This window comes from Callorhinus ursinus, unplaced genomic scaffold (assembly GCF_003265705.2).
Source record: "Callorhinus ursinus isolate GAN/ISIS: 27379988/994484 unplaced genomic scaffold, GSC_fseal_2.0 scaffold25, whole genome shotgun sequence".
Classification (NCBI taxonomy): Eukaryota; Metazoa; Chordata; class Mammalia; order Carnivora; family Otariidae; genus Callorhinus; species Callorhinus ursinus.
The window spans coordinates 5,584,131-5,602,779 of NW_027397087.1; the positions used below are offsets into that span (position 1 = coordinate 5,584,131).

At 33.5% G+C, this 18,649-nt stretch overlaps 1 protein-coding gene across 2 annotated transcripts in view; it reads left to right on the forward strand.

Annotated features, from left to right (window-relative positions):
- Nucleotides 1–18,649, forward strand: part of SPRED1 (sprouty related EVH1 domain containing 1) — a 120,540-nt gene that overhangs the window by 54,506 nt on the left and 47,385 nt on the right. For both annotated transcript variants that reach the window (XM_073876776.1, XM_025884065.2), the window contains exon 2: nt 6,066–6,240. In XM_073876776.1, coding sequence (XP_073732877.1) covers nt 6,066–6,240 — 175 coding nt within the window. The remainder of the gene's footprint in view (nt 1–6,065; nt 6,241–18,649) is intronic.

The window sequence follows — 18,649 nt, forward strand, 5'->3', positions numbered from 1 at the left end:
GTTTCTTTTTAATATTTTAGCAGTTTTGTTTGGTACTGTTGTAGTTAGAAATGGAAAATAGTTATTTTTGCCTCCTGTATGTGGATTGCTTTCATATCCTCAGGAAGGTTTGCCCTCCTCATCTTTTGTATTAGTTTCCTGTTGCTACTATAACAAATTACTACAAACTTAGTGGCTTAAAATAACACAATTTTGTTATATTGTAGTCTGAAGATTAGACATCCAACTAGATCTTACTGGGCTAAAATCACAGTAGTGGTAGGACTGCATTCCTTTTGGAGGATCTAGGGAATCCGTTTCCTTGCCTTTTCCAACTTCTGGAGGCCTGCATTCATTGTCTCATGACCCTTCTTGCATCTTCAAAGCCAAGCAGTATAGCATCTTCAAATCTCTGATTCTGACCTCCTCTTCTGCCTCCTTTTCCCACTTTAATTGATCTTCTATTAGTTTTCTGGACCATAGTGGACCCTAGATACAAAAAGAAATTAATGAAGGTAGGTCTTAATTCATCAGCACTATGTATAGCAGACTTGGTTGCTGTGCCCAGGGGAAACAGAATCATGTATAGCTGAGAAACAAAGACCAAATTGGATTTAATTTCTGGTCAGTGGTCATGGGCTATAATTCAGTAGATACATGAATATTTGTTCTGCCAGACATGGTGACTTTAAGGACTTTTTTTACTTTCAGAGAAAGTAGAGAATTCTGTGCTGAAATGATTTTAAAAAGATAAGGAAGTTTTATCCTTTAATAGAATGTAAAAGGTTTAAAATAGGTATGTATGAGATCTTATAGAAAGTCACCAGCGCAAATCGTAAAGGAAAAGAAATACATTTGACCATGGTAAAAGAAAAGTGTTGTTCTTCGAAAGACATTACAAAAAAAAAAAGCCACAGATCAGAAGATACCTAAAATTCACGTAACTGGCAGAGGATTAGCATTGATAATATAAAGAATTTATGCAAATCAATAGAAGGACAACTCAGTTGAAAATTAGAGATAGTATAGAAAGAATGAAGAGAGCAAGGAGACAATTGGGTAGATGTATGTAATAGGCTTGGTAATAACAGAGCAAGAGTATGATACAAGGGAGAAAAGAAAAAAAAGACCATTTTTTAGGCCAAGGACATTTTGCATATTAGACTATTGGGGCTTGTAGAATTTTCTATAACTGTACCCTGATTTGATATGAAATGTTTTTGCCAATGTGCAAATTTGAAAGTGCAACCGTAATAGGAATTTACCACAAAATACAATAATGTACAGCTTTAGAGTTACTCTGGATTATGTGTAAAACAGTACTGCTATTTCAAAAGAAACTACATGGATCAATATAAGAGAGGCAAAATTTATCTTCATGTTTGGTCTTCTTCTTTTGCCTTTAACTTTACTGAAGTACCAGTTGAAAATTTTAGAAAATAAAGGTCATAGTGACCAAGGATTTTAGATAATTTAGAACACTTGCTTAACCCCATCAATAAATCCTCCTGGCTCTTCCACCGAAATAGACCCAAATCGGTTCATTCCTCTTGTGTCCATTATTATCATCCAAGCCAATCCAACATTACCTCTCACCTGGACTTCTGTATTAGTTTTCTAATTTGCTGACTATAGCTGAAAGGAAAGATTTGCTATAATTGTTCAGATGAGATCAGATTAGCAGTTGAGACAATTTAGATTTTGAATAAAATAAAGGAAACTCGGCTATGTTTTACAATAAGAGCCTCTTCGTTTCATTAGAATAAAAGCTAGGGCCAAAAAGTGGTTATTGGGTAGTCCACTACCACAGGGAAGAATAGAGCTTTAGTTTGAACTATTTCAGAAAATTATAGAAGGTAGTTACTGTCAGATTTTTTAAGATAAACCACTGAGAACCAAGTGCCTTTCAACTAAATAGTAAGTCAGATTTTTTAAGATAAATCACTGAGAACAAGTACCTTTCAACTAAGTATTAAAGTAGCTCAAGAGGGAAATTGTTGCATTCTTAGCAATAAGAATAAATTGTCATCATAAATAGCTGTTGTCTCAGACTAATAGACTAATAGAGTACAAATATGATACACAGAGAGTAAAATCCAATTTTAACTTTATGATGGCAAGTGTTATTTTTCTTTATTTTCCACATTTACTAGAATGGGCTTCTGTTGTTTACATGATCAGGGAAAAATGTTTATTATTATTTTAAATAGAATAATACAGTTTGGTTCCTTGCTTTGAAGTCACTTTTATCTAAGGAGGGGATTACAGGTACAAATTTTATTATGCTGCAAGGCAGCTAGGACAGTTTGTAAGAGCTGCCATTAGTCTTTAGGTGAGGTTGCATGTTTTATACAAAAGAGTTACTATTTTTATTTGGGAAAAGAAAACAATTTGAAGGTAAAGAGATTATAAGAATTAAAAGCACAGGTGAAAAGATTAACCTTGGCAGGAAGGAAGGTCTGTCTTTAAAAACAAACAAACAACAAAACCCCATCCCACACATTATTATTTATTGAAAAATTTTACGGTACGTATTCTAGTCTTAGGTCTTAAAGTTGGAAGCTGAGTTAAATTATAAACTAACAAAGGCTCTAGTAGGGGCAATACAGATTTATTTACATAAGCTCCTGGAATACTTTAAAGCTTGAAGGATCAGCTTGAAATAGATAAGGGAAACAATGACATATTTGGTATAGATGAAAGCATGAGATTAAAAAAAGTATATAAATTACTGGTCAGCTTTAAAACTTCTTTTATTGTATTAAAGTGAACAGTGAATCAGGCAGCCTTATTACTCTTCTACTAAAGAGATCTTTGTTTTATCTGATTTTTCTAGAAAGGGCAATATGTTTCTTCTAGGTTTGTTTCTACTTTATAAAGTAGAAAACAAAGTAATTGGGTTAGCAAAGAGAATTATGTTAGGGATACTTTTTTAAAAAATGCATTCATACATTGTTAAGAACATTTAAAAATTTTTACAGTATCTTGAGTAAAGCCAAGACATAGTTAAAATGTAAGTTCTTTATTTAAATCACTTTTAATTTATAAATATTAATTATAAAATAATTTTGAAGAAACAGAAATGAAGGGAAAATACCTAACTTCACCATCCTAAAATAACTACTTAGGACTTTTATATATTTTCTAATACTCTTACTTGTGGACATTTTTATATTTTTTTAAATATAAAATATGCTGAGAAGCATTATACAAGTTGTAAATGAGAATTAGTAAAATTCAAAGATGAAAAAATAAGAGTCTGTGCCCTAACGAGGTTAACTGCTCTCATACTCTAAAGTCAAAATATACCCTGAGCTTCTGAATGGGTTATTTTACTCCTTGGGTTTTTAAGCCTTGTAGAACCTGGGATAAAATTCTTAAACTTCCCAGTTTACTACAGAATTAGGTAAGAAGGAAGAGTCAGGATCTTACAGTAAAATAAATACTTAAATGCTTGTTGGGAACTTGAAGTTAGGTTTTAACCCAAGTTCTACCTTTGAAATGACTTCACTGAACTTCAAACATATTGACCTTTAAATGAATGAGTTCAGTTCACAGACTGTTAATCTGAACCTAATATGTCTAAGTTATGTGCTGTGCTTCTGGGGTATCCTTAGGTTAGATTCTTGACAAACCAAATGACCTTTGTCTAGTATTGATTGTATCCCTCCAAGCTGGTTCTCAGTGTAACAAGCTTCCCTGGCTTCTTGGTATACGTCACGTGTATTTATAGTAGAGGTTCCAGCCCATCCTAAGAGGGGACTCCAATTTGATACTTCCGTCAGACCAGCTTTTATGGTATGCACTCATAGAATACTGATCGGTTCTCTGAGTTGAAGATTGTTAAGAACGGGGCCCAGACAAGAATTAGAGCCTCTGAATAATAAAAAGCTTACAACAGTAACCTGTAAAGCTGAAGACTTGTAGCACTTCCCTTAAAGAATTAGTTTGATAGTTTGACTCCAATAATAGAGAATTATGGTTGACTTTGTAAATTTTATCTCTTCCCAGGTCCTTTTTGGCTTTGAATTATCAGGATGACTACTACAATTTTAATTCTTTGTTTTACAAATAATTAATACTTACATATTGTTTATTATGTGTCAGGCATTGTTTACATTTATGAAAGGTGCATACAGTAATTTTCTCAAGGACACACAGCTAGTAAGTTGCTGAGTCAGGATCAACTTGTGAAAATATGACTTTAGATTCCTCACTTGACCACAACACAATGACACTTTAAAAGTATAAAGCTTTCTGACAAAAGACTTGGGTCAAGAATATATAAAGAACTTCTAAAAATCAATAATATAAGCATAATAAAAAAAATGACCAAAGACTTAAAAAGAGGATGGCGTATAAATGGCCCATGGGCATATGAAAAGTTGTTCAACACCATGAGTCATCAGGGAAATTGATATTAAAACCATAATGGTTTGCCACTATAAACTCGCTATAATGAGTAAAATTTAAGACTGGAAACACCAAATATTAGCAGGGATATGGAGCAGCTGAAATTATCATGCATTACTTTTGGGAATGTATAATGATAGAACCACTTTGGAAAACAGTTTGTTAAATTTCTTTGATAGCTAAACATACTATCCTGTAACCCATCAGTTCCATTCTTCCATATTAAGAGAAATGAAAGCAGTATGTCTACAAAAAGACTTGTACAAGAATATTTATGTAACAGCTTTATTCAGAATAGTCAGCAACTAGGAACAATCCAAATGCCCATCAATACAAGAAACAAGTGAATTGTGATTTATTTATTCAGTGAAGGACTACTTAGTAGTAAAAAAGAGTGAACTAATACAACAATATAATGAGTCAAATAAGTCAGACAAAAAGGGTACAAATGGTGGTTCTGTTTGATTACATGGGTATTGAAGGCCCATAACAGTCAAAGCTAATTATTTGTTTGGAAACAGAACAGTGGTTACCTATTTGATGGATGGGAGGCTTAAGGGAATTTTCTGGAGTCATGAAAATGTTCCCTGTCTTGATTATCATGTTGGTTATACAGATGTGTACATTTGTCAGAAATTGTTGAATTTTATATTTAAGATCAATATGTTATTGTATGTAAAGTATAAATATGTAAAGCAAAAAAAAATCAACTAGGGGGAGATTTTAGACAAGCACTAGGACAATAGAAATGACACTGGCAAGCTAACACTTGGAACATGCAAAGACACTAAGTAGCACAGAACTGTTAAATAGAACCTCAGTTGATATTCATAGTAACCAAGACAAGTTTAAGTTATATTTAATACAATTTTCTAAGAAGTTATCAAGGTATACTACTTTTAGAAAGGATTTCATTAATAATTATTATATTAAAAGTTTGGAACTAAAATGCTTAGATGTCAGTAATCTAAAATATTACTTTATGTGACACATTTCTTAGATTTTACGTAAAGAACAGTTGTGGTTAATATTAGGAAATGATTCCGGCTAGAACTAGAATGTGGTCTCTTTAGAGACTGCTAAAAAGAGAGCATGAAAAGTTTCTGTAGATGAATTTGCTTGATAAGTTCTTGAAATAGAACATTTGTCTTTATATGAACTGTGATTTAGATTCCCAGTTGTTAGAAGAAATAAAAAATGTGGCTTCTGTACTGTGTTTGTTTCAGCACTTTAGAAATGTTAGAAACTTAGGTCATAATTAAATGTGCTAAAATATAGCAGTAATTTGTCCTGATTATATTGCAACAGGTGGACATAAATAGACAAGTTTGATGGTGGCCTGTATAGTTTCACAATATTTGTCTCTGGGGTCCTTTATAACTTCTTCCATGGCAATCAGATGTGTTTCAACTACTCAAATGAATTGAAATACAAGATCTGCAGTCTTTTGTTATAAGGTTAGTCTTCAAAATGAAGGTTAACCTTTTAAGTTAGTTAGTTTGTGGTTTTTTACCTCTTTCAAGTAGGTTACTTTGTGGACTGTCATGGAAGTAGGAAACATTTTAGTTACCACACATTAACTAATGTGGTCTTTGATTTCTCAAATAAGACTGACAGCTTGGCTGTTTCTTGTTTATAGAAAACCTAATTTCTAATCTTTACATCTGTTTTAGTAATAGTTATGCACGAGTGCGAGCTGTGGTGATGACCCGGGATGACTCAAGTGGTGGATGGTTACCACTTGGAGGGAGTGGACTAAGCTGCGTCACGGTCTTCAAAGTCCCTCACCAGGAAGAGAATGGCTGTGCTGACTTTTTTATCCGTGGAGAGCGACTCAGGGACAAAATGGTAATGAATACTATACCTACTGCTATAATTTTAAGATTCTATAGAATGAATTATCTACTTAAAGTTTTGATTAGAATTGCCCAGGATCAGTGATTATGTTTCTAAGCTCTTTTAATCTTAAAGACAGTGAAATATGCCTGTTTCTTTGCAACTGAGACTCATGAATGTATATGTGTTAGAAAGGAGCTCCATTTTTTATTAGATATAATACATGTATAGTCCCCCCAGTTATTAAACCAGGTACAATCTGCCTTTCCTTCTTTCTCACTCTCCCTTAGACTAGTGGTTGATAAACTGTAGTCCACCAGGAATATCCAGGCCTGCCACGTGTTTTTGTATGACCCATGAGTTAAGAATGGTTTTTACAGGGCCCCTGGGTGGTTCGGTCGGTTAAGTGTCTGCCCTTCGCTCAGGTCATGGTCCCAGGGTCCTGGGATCGAGTTCCGCATCGGGCTCCTTGCTCCTTCTCCCTCTGCCTGCCATTCCCCCTCCTTGTGCTCGCTCTTGCTCTCTCTCTCTGACAAATAAAATCTTAAAAAAAAAAAAGCAACAACTTCTTCAAGTTTAAAAAAAAAGAATGGGGGGCACCTGGGTGGCTCAGTTGTTAAGCATCTGCCTTTGGCTCAGGTCATGATCCCGGGGTCCTAGGATCGAGCCCCACATCAGGCTCCCTGCTCTGCGGGAAGCCTTCTCCCTCTCCCGCTCCTGCTTGTGTTCTCTCCCTGCTGTGTCTCTCTCTGTCAAATAAATAAATAAATCTTTAAAAAAAATGATTTTCACACTTTTTAATGATTGAAAAAAATTTGAAGAAGAGTAATAATTTTGTGACACATGAAAATTACATAAAATTCAAATTTCAGTGTCCATAAATAAAGTTTTTTGCAACATAGCCCTTCTTTTACATTTTGTCTTTGGCTGCTTTCATACTACAATGACAAGTTGAGTATTTTCAGTAGAGACCATAAGTATCTGGACCCTTATAGAAAATTTTACTGGCTCCTACTCTGGAGTCTGTTTTCTCAGGTTCTTTCTCTTCATTCTCTATTAATCTAGTTATTCTAGGCTCATAAGACTACCTGGTTGCCAGACTAGGTTTTAACACTACTGTCTTCTACCCAGATGAGTGTTTTCTTCCATCTATGTATTTTAAAATTTGAATCTAAACTTTGATAATGTTAAATATTTACTCTCTTTTAATTGGTGTGGAAAGCTCTTTTTTATTTGTGAGCCAAAAAACAACTGCAATCAGGATACCTGAAAAGCTGAGTAATGTTAATGTCATTTCTGCATCAAGCAAAAGGAAAGCATACACTTAGAAGCAGAATTAGAATAAAATGCCAAAAATTTCCAAGACTCTTAAAAATAACTAGAATTCCCTTTAAATATGTAATTGTGGACTAGTTTGTAAGCCCATTTAGTTAGCATCAATAATGTTATTTCTATTGAAAATGTGTTTTAAGTTCCAAAAAATTCTTTCAATACATGAACATTTTGATTAAATCTACTTTTAATTCTGGTTTGGTTTCTGGATATTTTTTATTACTGAATTATTTTAGTAATTTAGAAAGTTGCCCAACTTGTCTGTCCCCCAGTTTCTGCCTCAGTTAAATGGAGAGTTACCCTAAATCCTCTTGAAAGCTTTCCAACTCTGTTTTTTGAGTTTATGATTCGTTCCTGATAATGTATCTCAATTAACCAGAATGTGGTTTTAGGATTGTAGGAAATCCCAGTTGAAGTCATAAGTGTATATAAGAAATTTAACATGTCATCTCTAAAAGTTTAAATATTTAAGGGTGGTTTTGAGTTTGCATAAGATGGTAGATGGCATATACTAACACTTATTTAAATAAGCCTTGTAAACTTCTAAGAAAGAGCCTATGGTGACCTGTCCTGGAGTTTATGCTTCTTGTCTGAGCTAATAATAATGGGAATGTTGTTGGAGGAGAGGTTGTAGATTTTAGGAACTGAGTGAAATAGTGAAGATTTAAGGCATGTTTTAGCTTTGTAAAAAGAAGAGAAAGGAAGACAGAAGTCAAAGGTGGAGAAAGAGTTGGAGAAAAAAGCTTGCTAAAAAAGCATAAAAACAAGGAAAAGATGACCTAGATGAGAAGTAGAGAAAAGGAATAATCAGAGTGAAACAGATTATTAGTTATATTAATGAAGGTGGACAGTTTACTTCAGGATAATTAAATATGGGACCAAGTCTGCATTAACTAGGAGTGAAAGCTCTGATTGATGGATTAGGTGGTTACTCAGAGTGTGGCTTTGACATAAAGCTAGTGAGAATAAAACGGATTCAGAAAGAACACACGGAAACTTACTTCATTATGTCAGGAGTTAATTTGAGCCCATAACCTAATCCTAGGGTAGAGAATCATAATAGACCAACAAGAAAATAGGTTTTTCTGATAGAGGCACTGGACCCAGGAATCAGAACATCTGTTGTTTCACCTGACCATTTTGCCTAGAAGAAACTTATTTGTGAAACATGGATGATAACTATATCTCTGTGTAGACATAAAAGACAAATTACTTTGAGTTGGAGGGTTGCCATTTTTCTTGTAGGGATTAGCCTATAGTAAAGAGTTTTAGGTGAGGGGGACTTGTGTGATCAAAGGCAGAGGCAGTAATGCATGGCTATAAATTGAAAACAGCAAAGTCTTATGGAATCTCAAGATAAATGGGACAGGAACATTGAAATAAGCACATTATTTGGCCCCCTCTCTTGGGTTTGCACATCTGACCAGGATAATTCTGAAGCAGTAACCGAACTGAAGTATATATCTTTTTCATTATCACTGTAATTTGGGATCATTAATGTCCTTATCTATAGATATTTTTATTGATTGGTTTTATTTTAATCCATTTTTCTGGATTCTAGTTTCATGATTTATCTAAAAAAGAAGTAGTACTTTATGACTGTCGAGTCTATAATTTTACAAAGTTCTTCCCAAGTTGATGGTTTTCTTTAAAATCCTTGGTGAATAAACTGCAGTTAACCATGCAGTAGTTAATCATGTAAAAGATACTTGGTAAAAACTGTTCTGTACCCATTTCTTATGTGAGTCACATTGTAGAATCATCTACCTTAGATGAATTACAGAAATGAAGTGAGATCCCTGCCTTTCGTACCCTCTAAGAAAACTTGTGCCCTTTAAGAAAGGATTGATAATTAGTAATCTGAGAACACTTGTGTAGCTTAATAAAGAAATACTAGATAATACTTTAAAGAGTGTATATAAGTCAGAATACTGGTTAACAATAGTGAAGAAGAAAGATGGCTTTTCTCAAAGGTAAAAGAAGCACTTTGGTAGAAGACTTTTTCCAGTCTTTGATTTATAGTTACTTGTACTAAAAATGTCTTGTTACACTTCCCAAACGGTTATAGTTCACTTTTTTTTTTTTTTTTTTTTTTACAAGAAAGGGAGCACAGATAAAGAGCAGGCTGACTGGGATTTTTTCAGGAAGGCAGGCTTTTGTGCAATGAGGTCATTCATTCCTTCATTCAGAGGATCAGAAATTATTTCCTATAATGCTTACCTGTAACTTGCCTGTTTTTCTGATGCTTACACAGGTGGAATTTATTTCTGAGGCTACCCTTCCTACTCTAAATTAGAGCTCCTGAATAGGTCAAAGTTCAGGCTGCTTGCCTCTTCACCCCTAGCAGTTCCTCCTCTTTCCAGGTTGCCTTACAATCATTATTTTTCTAAGCATGCCTGAGGAAAAGGTTGGAAAGTTCTTCTCTACATTGACTTTCATACTTTATTGGTGATTGAGAAGGAATTCAAAAGAAACACCAGGTTTTGGTGTTATAGCCCAAGATAATGAAAGACTACCTTTCATTAGGTAATAAGGACACTTGGGGATGGGTGGAATGGTTTTGACAAGGATGGATTCTCAGAACTCCTTTTTTTTTTTTAATTTATATGAATTATAGCCTCCATTTCCTTCTAAATCTTTACAGCCTTGATTTCTCCAATAAAAGCTGGTGTTCTCTTGGATCACATTTTTAGAAATGCTAACTAAAATTTAACTGTTAATTTGGGTAGATAATCTTCACTGTAGAGCTTCACATTTCCCATGATAGAAACTTTCTCTTTTGAATTCAATTTTCACTAGATACAGTGACCTTTCTGTTAATATGACACTCTTTCTTGATAGGCAAACATCTTATCGGAGTGTTTACCATATGTATAGATTGTATTATTTGACCATTTAACTAAATTGCATGTGATATATAAATTTGAACACTGAATTACAATATACCTTTAGAGGCTTTATGAGTACTTGAATAAACTATTAGTAATATTTAAAATTTTGCTAAAATATTACTAAAAACAGTTTTTAATTATGGGATTCTAAAATAACTATTTAAAGTAATTTTATGTAGTAGACAATAAAAATACTACAAATTTACTAATTTAAAGGTATTATGCTTTTAAAAGCTTATTATATACTAAGAGATAACAAGAAATAGGGTAGGCTATATAGAAAGATAAAGTAGGACTCTTAAAACATCTGGATTACTTAAAACATTCTGTGGAAACAAGAAAAAGGCACTGTGCTATGTCAAAGCAAAGTTAAAGATATCATTATAAGCTTAGAGTGACAAAGTAATATTAAAATGAAGAAAGGAAAAATAAGAAACATGTCAAGTTTTAAGAATTTGCCAGAGATTTAAGGAATTGTTTTTTTGATAAGTAAGTTGTGGATAAAAATGATTATAAAAGTTAAAATGCCTAGATGATAATAGTTCTGTTGTTTAAAAAGACACATTTTTAAAATGGGGTTTCTTTCCAGATAGTAGAGACTAAAACAAAATTAGAGTGTTTATTTTCTAGGAAGAAAATAAAGTAGTTAAAATATAGCAGTGGCTTTTTTAAAAAATGAAACTTACCCACTCTCCACCATTGGAAACCTTAGAAGATCAGGGATCATCTTTCTGCCTTGGATTAAACTTTATAAAAGTACAGAACAACAATTTTCTGCTTAGCCTTTCCCACTGTGCCTCTGTGAATTATTCCATTGTGAAACATCAGTCCTTCTACAGAACTTTTCCTCCATTGAAAATCAATTGCATTAACTAGCTTTCCACTTAGGATTCAGCAGCTCCATCTCTTGAAAGATACTGGTTCTAGTCACCCTAATACTGCAAAGTTAGGGGGAAAAATGGGAGTGGGAGTAGAGATAGTTCAGCATTTTTATTGTTCCTTACTCCTCTTACAGAATATTACTCTATCACCCATGTATATATACATCCCTCTGTTGACATTCTGTACCATTTAGATCACCATCCTCTAGCTTTCATTTTCATCTATTGACCGTAGCAGTTCCTTCCCATAGCCAGCTTTTCCACATCTGAGCCTCATCATCATTTTTGGCTGCTTTTCTTTGCATAGTCTTGACTTTCTGGTCTTCATTTCAGCAACCCACTTTCCTGGATCTTGTTGTTACTCAAAACTGTTCTATTTGAGGAATTTTACAATTTCCTGTCATTTCTATTTTATTCCCCTCTCCTTGCTCTTAGAGTGTCGTGCTTACTCTATCACTTTGTTACTCCAGTTTTCTCCCAATTTCACTAGACTCCTTCTGGCTTCATTATCTCCTATTATTTTCTTTTTTAATCCAATCTAAATTTTTCTTGTCAGTCATTCAAACCACTCTCATTCATATTTCAGTCTCCAGTATGTGATGAGTTTTTGGCTTACCTTGCACTAAAGGAACTTATTGATTCCTACATTATCAAAAGGGAATACTCCCTTTTTAAAGGTGAGTCTTTCATGTAACAAGTATTTATTGAGTAGCTACCGTGTGCTCGACATCATTCTATGCACTGGGGATATTTAAATAAACAAGTCCCAGTTTTTAAGACAACATTCTGGTGAGGGACAAAAAAATATTATAATAAATAAACAAAATAAATAATATGCTAGACAGTTCTAAGTGCTGGGGGAAAAACAAATCAGGGAAAAAAGCGGTAGGGAGTTTTTTGTAGGGAGGTTTGTTAAAACTTTAGATTGGATAACCAAGGAAGGTTTTACTGAGAAAAAGTTACCTAGGTAACAGTTGAGTAAGATTTCTATTTGGATAAGTCCTCATATTTTAGTTTATATGTTTGGATTTTCAAATCTTGAGTATCCTTAAAGTAGAATTAATCTGTAATTTTGGCTAATATTTTATGCTACACTATGTAAGATCTTGAACCTTTTGTGGACTTGGTGAATGGATTCAAATAGTGCAACAATAACAGTTATAGACCTAGGAATTAGTGATTCTTCCATTTATTCAAACAAATGTTCTTTGTTTTTGATTCTGTTTCATTCTTTTCATCTGTACATTTCTCCTGTCTTGCCTGTGTTACGGCAGACAAGGCTCCTAATATTTTTCATGGCCCGGTTTTACCTAACTTTCTCTAGCTTCTGTATTGCTTATTATACTGAATTTTCTACAACCTGGGTCTGATATTTAGTAGTTTCCCACAATTTCCTTGAGACAATTGTTTCCTTATCTCAACACAAAAAACTTATAAGCTGGTCACTACTCTTTTTTTTTTTTTGTCTTGAATTTATCTGCCTGTTTCCCAAAGCAGTCCTTTCCATGATGTTGCCTTACTGAATTATTCATTCATGATTCACCAAAAGCATGCATTGAACTTACAGAAATGCCTTCCCCTCTTTTACATTAACTAAATAACTGTAAAGATAGCATGTTAAAAGTTTATGTGGAATAGAGAATGTAGGCAGACAGCTTGCTACTCCTGAGGAAATGATAATGGGAAGGAACAGTTGCCTTTTTATTGTTGCAGGTAAGTCACAGATGGAAAAATAGGAAAACTGAGTTAGAGAAAGAACCTTGGGCAAACCAGTTTTCCTGGGAAGGATTGGAATGGAAGAAATGATAATAACATTCATCTAGTCCAAAATTACCAATTCATTATTATCTTTAGAAAAGATAATAAATTGTACTATTAATGGCTTTTCTGTATAGCCATGAATTTTGTGACTTTTCTCCCAGCAGTTGTTTTACACCAGTTAATTCTTTAATATTGCCAGTATTCCTTGAAGAGAAAAAAAACCTGCCTGTTACCATTTCTATTCTCTTTCTTCTAGAGCCATGCAATAACTTTCTTGAAAATTAAGATCTGGAATATGTCCCACATTACCTTTCTAGTTGCTTTTATTTTGTCTTTTCAGAAAACTTCAGCTTAACACTTGCTTCATTCTCTTTACTGATTATATTATACTTCCTCTTTAATATTCAATTATTAATTTTAAAGTAATATTTCATTGTTTAATGATTGATTTATACTGGCTGATTTGGTCTGTCAGGCTCATCAGGATTATCTTGGCTTCATGTTTCTGTTTTATACCTCATTGTGATATATTGCACATCGCTTCCATGACATTCCAACTGCCATTAAACTGTTAATGATAGCTAATGACCTCCCTGATAGCTAAATTAAAGCCCAAATTCTTTGACCCCAAATTATTGACTTTATTAACTTTATAAATATTTCCTCACTACTTTTGCTTTATGACTCTAAATAGAATGTACCATGCCTTTAATAGATTACTTGATTTGATATTATTCCTTTAATTAATCAACAGATATTTTAGTCCCTTCTATATGCTAGACTTTTGAAGTTTATGATATAATACAGTATGATGGTTTGATTTAGACTTCTTATATTAGTCTGCTTGGGCAGCCATAACAAAAAGCCACAGATTGGCTGCCTTAAAACAGTGGAAATTTATTGTAAAGTCCAAGATCTAGTTGCCAACTGGTTCATTTTCTGATGAGAGCTTTTCTTCCTAGATTTCAGAAGGATGTAATTCAATCCATTACAGTTCCTATTCAGTTCCACTGGTTTGTCTGTTGATTGCTAAGTGAATATTTCACTTTTTAACTAAGTTTTATATAGTTTAATAACTGCTAATACTAGTTGTCCACTCATTAGTTGTCCTTACCCTTTTTTATTGGTATAACTTTGCTCACTCAGAACACTAAACAATGTCTTTTTTTTTTTTTTTTTGGTCATTTGGGGTATCCTTTAAGCTCTTTCATGCAACTTATCTTCCTTTTGTGTAGCATTAGCTAGAACTTGAAAATAATGTTAAATGTTGATGCTAATGTTGGCTTCTTGTGAATTTAATGGAATTTCTAGTGTTGCAGACACAAGTATGATTTAGCTGGTGCTTTGAGATGGCCTTTATTATAAGAAAGTGTCCTTAATGTCTCAGGTTTCCCTACCAGAAGTTGATACTCATTTTTTTTGAAATCTAGTTTTGCAGATGTTCCGTAGACTTTTTAATTGATATTTTTATTGTGACAATTATAGATTACCAATTTTTGTTGTAAGGAATAATATGAAGAGATCCTGTTACTTTTTACCCAGTTTTCCCATTAGTAACGTTTTGCAAAACTATAGTATAATCACAATCAGACTATATATTCACATTGATATAAACCCTCATATTCAGGTTTTCCTACTTTTACTTGTACTTATTTCAGTGTGTATTTAGAACTATACAGTTTCACCATCCACAGAAAAGATACAAAACCATTCAGTAACCATAAGAATCCTCCCTCCTGTTACTCTTTTATAACCACATCCACCTCCTCCTTGGCCTGGCAGCCACTCATCTGTTCTCCATTTCTGTAATTTTGTAATTTTAAAAATGTTATATATTTGGAATCATAAGTAACCTTTCAGGATTGGCTTTTTTCATTCACTGCTGTTCCATGAGGGTTCATTCAGGTTGTTGAGTGTATCAGTAGTTTGTTCCTTTCTATTACTGGCTAGTATTCTGTGATGTCTTTGTACCAAATTTGTTTAACCATTGACTCATTGAAGGACATGTAGACTGTTTGCAGTTTTGCGCTATTGAAAATAAAGCTGCTCTGAACATTCATGTACAAGTCTTTTTTATGAATCTAAGTTTTATTTCTCTGGAATAAAAGATCAAGAGTGCAATTGTTGAATGTATGATAGTTTCGTAGGAAACTGCCAGACTTTTTCCCAGAGTGGCTGTGCCATATTACATTTCCATTAACAGTGTATGAACACTCCAGTTTCTAGGCATTCTTGCCAGCATTTTGTGTAGTTACTATTTTTTATTATAGTCATTCTGATAGGTATGTAGTGAGAGAACTCATTGTGGTTTTAACTTGCATTTCCCTAATGGCTAATGATGTTGAATATCTTTTTATGTGCCTATTTGTGCCTATTCAGTGAAAAATAGTTTCAGGTCCTTTACCTATTTTTCTCATTGAATTGTTTTGTTTTTTTTTTTGATGTTGAGTTTTGAGAGTTCTTTATATATTCTAGATACTTGTCCTTTGTTGGGACATGTACTTTGCAGATATTTTCTCCCAGTCCGTAGCTTTTCTTTTTATCTTCTTTTTTTTTTTTTTAAGATTTTATTTATTTATTTGACAGAGAGAGACAGCTAGAGAGGGAACACAAGTGGGGGAGTGGGAGAGGGAGAAGCAGGCCCCTGGCTGAGCAGGGAGCCCGATGCGGGGCTCGATCCCAGGACCCTGGGATCATGACCTGAGCCGAAGGCAGACGCTTAATGACTGAGCCACCCAGGCGCCCCTTCTTTTTATCTTCTTGATGGAGTCTTGCAGAGCCAAAGTTTTAAATTTTTATGATGTTCAATTTATCAATTTTTTCCTTTCATTGATCATGATTTTGGTGTCAAGTCCAAGAACTCTCTTGTCTTTCCTAAGTCTCAAAGATTTATCTGATTTTTTTTTTCCTAAAAGTTTTATAGTTTTACATTTACATTTTATATTTAAGTCTTTGGTCAAACTTGAGTTAATTTTTATATGTTGTATAATACTCAGGTCAAGGGTTGCTTTTTTTTTTTTTTTTTTTTTTGCCTATGAGTGTCCAGTTTTTCCAGCACCATTCTAAAAGTATCACACATTATGTTACTATAACTATTTTGGAAGCCCTCCCTGTTCCTGTATATAGGGTAGTGATATCTCCCATTTTACTCTTCTTTCTTAAGATTATTTTCACTATTCTAGGGTCTGTGTCTTTCCATATAAATTTTAGAATAATCTTAACCTATGTCTACAAAAATCCTTACTTGGATTTTGATAGGAGTTGTATTAAACTTATGGATCAGTTTGGGGAGAACTGACATCTTTACTATGTTGAATATTCTAATTCATGAATGTGGTTTGTCTCTAGTAAGGTCTTTGAATTCTTGCATTAGCATTTTGTGATTTTTAGCATGTAAGTCCTATATTTGTTTTGTTAAGTGTATCATTTTTCTTAGAGCATTTGTAAACAGTATCGTGTTTATAATTTTGATTAGTACATGCTCATTGTATAGAGATGTGATTGATTTTTGTATCCTGTTACCTTGCTGAACTATGAGGTTTTTGGATTCCCTGGATTTTTTCAATGTAGACAATCATGTCATATACAAGTACAAACAGTTGTATTCCTTCCTTTTCAATCTGAATGCCTTTATTTCTTTTTTTCCATTATTGCAGTGACAAGAACTTCCAGTGCTTTGTTCAAGAAGAATGGCATTAGTGTACATCCTTGCCTTGTTCAGATCTTAGTGGAAACACATTCAGTCTTCTACCCTTGAGTAAGATGTTAGCTGCAGGGTTTTTTATAGTGCTCTTCAATGAATTGAGATAATTCTCTATTCCTGACTTGCGGATATATTTTATCATAAATGGGTGTTCAAATTTGTCAAATGCTTTTTGCAGGCAATTGGTATGATCACATCCTTAGCTTGTTGATATGATAGATTATATTGATTGAGTTTTGAATGTTGACCCAGCCTTGTGGCTTAGAATAAATCCTACTTGGTCATGGTGTATAATCTTTTTATATATTATTGGGTTTGATTTGCTACTATTTTTTTTTAAGTTTATTTACTTTTTTTTTAGTAATCTCTGCACCCAATGTGGGACTTAAACTTGTGACCCTGAGATCAGGAGTCACATTCTCTTCCGAATGGGCCAGCCACGTGCCCTGATTTGCTTCTACTTTGTTAAGGAATTTTTTATTTAAGTTATGAGAGGTATTGGTCTGTAGTTTTCTTTTTTGGTATTAGTATTTGTCTGGTGTTGGTATCAAGGTGTAAATACTGGCCTCATAAAATGAACTGGGGAGTGTTCCTTCTCTTTCTGTTTTCTGGGAGAGAGTGTATAAAATTGATGTTAGTTCTTCTTTAAATATTTGGTAGAATTCTCCAGTTAAATCATTTCAGTATAGAGAGATTTCTTTAAAAGCTTTTAATTACAAATTGAATTTCTTTAATGGTTATAGGACTATTCAGGTTTTCTTTTATCTTGATTGGGTTTTGATAATATATGATTTTTAAAGAATTGGTTCATTTCTTCTAAGTTGTCTAACTTATGATTGAAAAGTTGTTCCTAATATATCAATTATACTTCTAAAGGCTCAAGATCCTTAGTGCTGTCCCTTGTTTTCGTTCCTGAAATTGGTGATTTGTTTGTTCATTATTAATTTGTCAGTTAATGTTTTCTTTAAACAGCATTTTGTTTCATTGATTTTCTTTCTTTCTATTTTCTTTGATTTTTATTTCAGTTGATTGGTTTCTGTTTATTATTATTTTCTTCCTTCTGCTTGCTCTGTTTTTCTTTTTTAGTTTTTTTGGGAGGAACTTCAGTTACTGATTTAAGACCTTTTCTCATTCCAATGTCCATAGCCTTTTGAAAAGCTTCAGTTCACTGTAATGCAAAGGTTTGGATTTATAAAGTTTAACCATGTTTATTAAGTTATTCAAATCTTTTATATCCTTTCCCTCTCTTTCTTTCTTTTTTTTTTTTTTGGTCTAATTTAGCTCAAAGGCTGAAGCTCTCCAACTGTCATTATGTTTTTGAATATTCTTGTGTTTCTAAATGGTTTTTGTGTTATATAAATATTGCTGTGTAAATTGATTAATAAAGATTCATGGCTGTTAAATCCTCAGATCATTGAAATTGACTCCTTCAGAGTTGTGTGGTCCCCTCTCCAAATTATACAGATCAGTAGAGGGAGAAGAGAATTGTTTAAGGTTTTGTTTTAGTTTAGCAGTTTGGAGATCTAACAGCCTATGGGAGCTTGGGAAAGAGCCAAGTAAAGAAGCAGGGGTTATTGCCTGTGCCCAAGAATTTTATGTTGTTTGTGCGGCCACCAGGAGTTAGAACAGTGTCTTAATTAGAAGTCAGTGACTACAGTTTTCTCCAGTTTCTGCTGGTAGTAATCCCTTCTAAATTTCTCTGCAGGGGATAGTCTTCTTGATGATGGTCTTTATATCTCTTAGAGGTGCTGAAGGAATCACAGCGTATCTCATTTTCTATTCCCTTATCCACTTTTACTTTTATTTCCTACTGATTCAGTTTCTCTGATTGTTATAGGTCTCTAGTGGTTTTC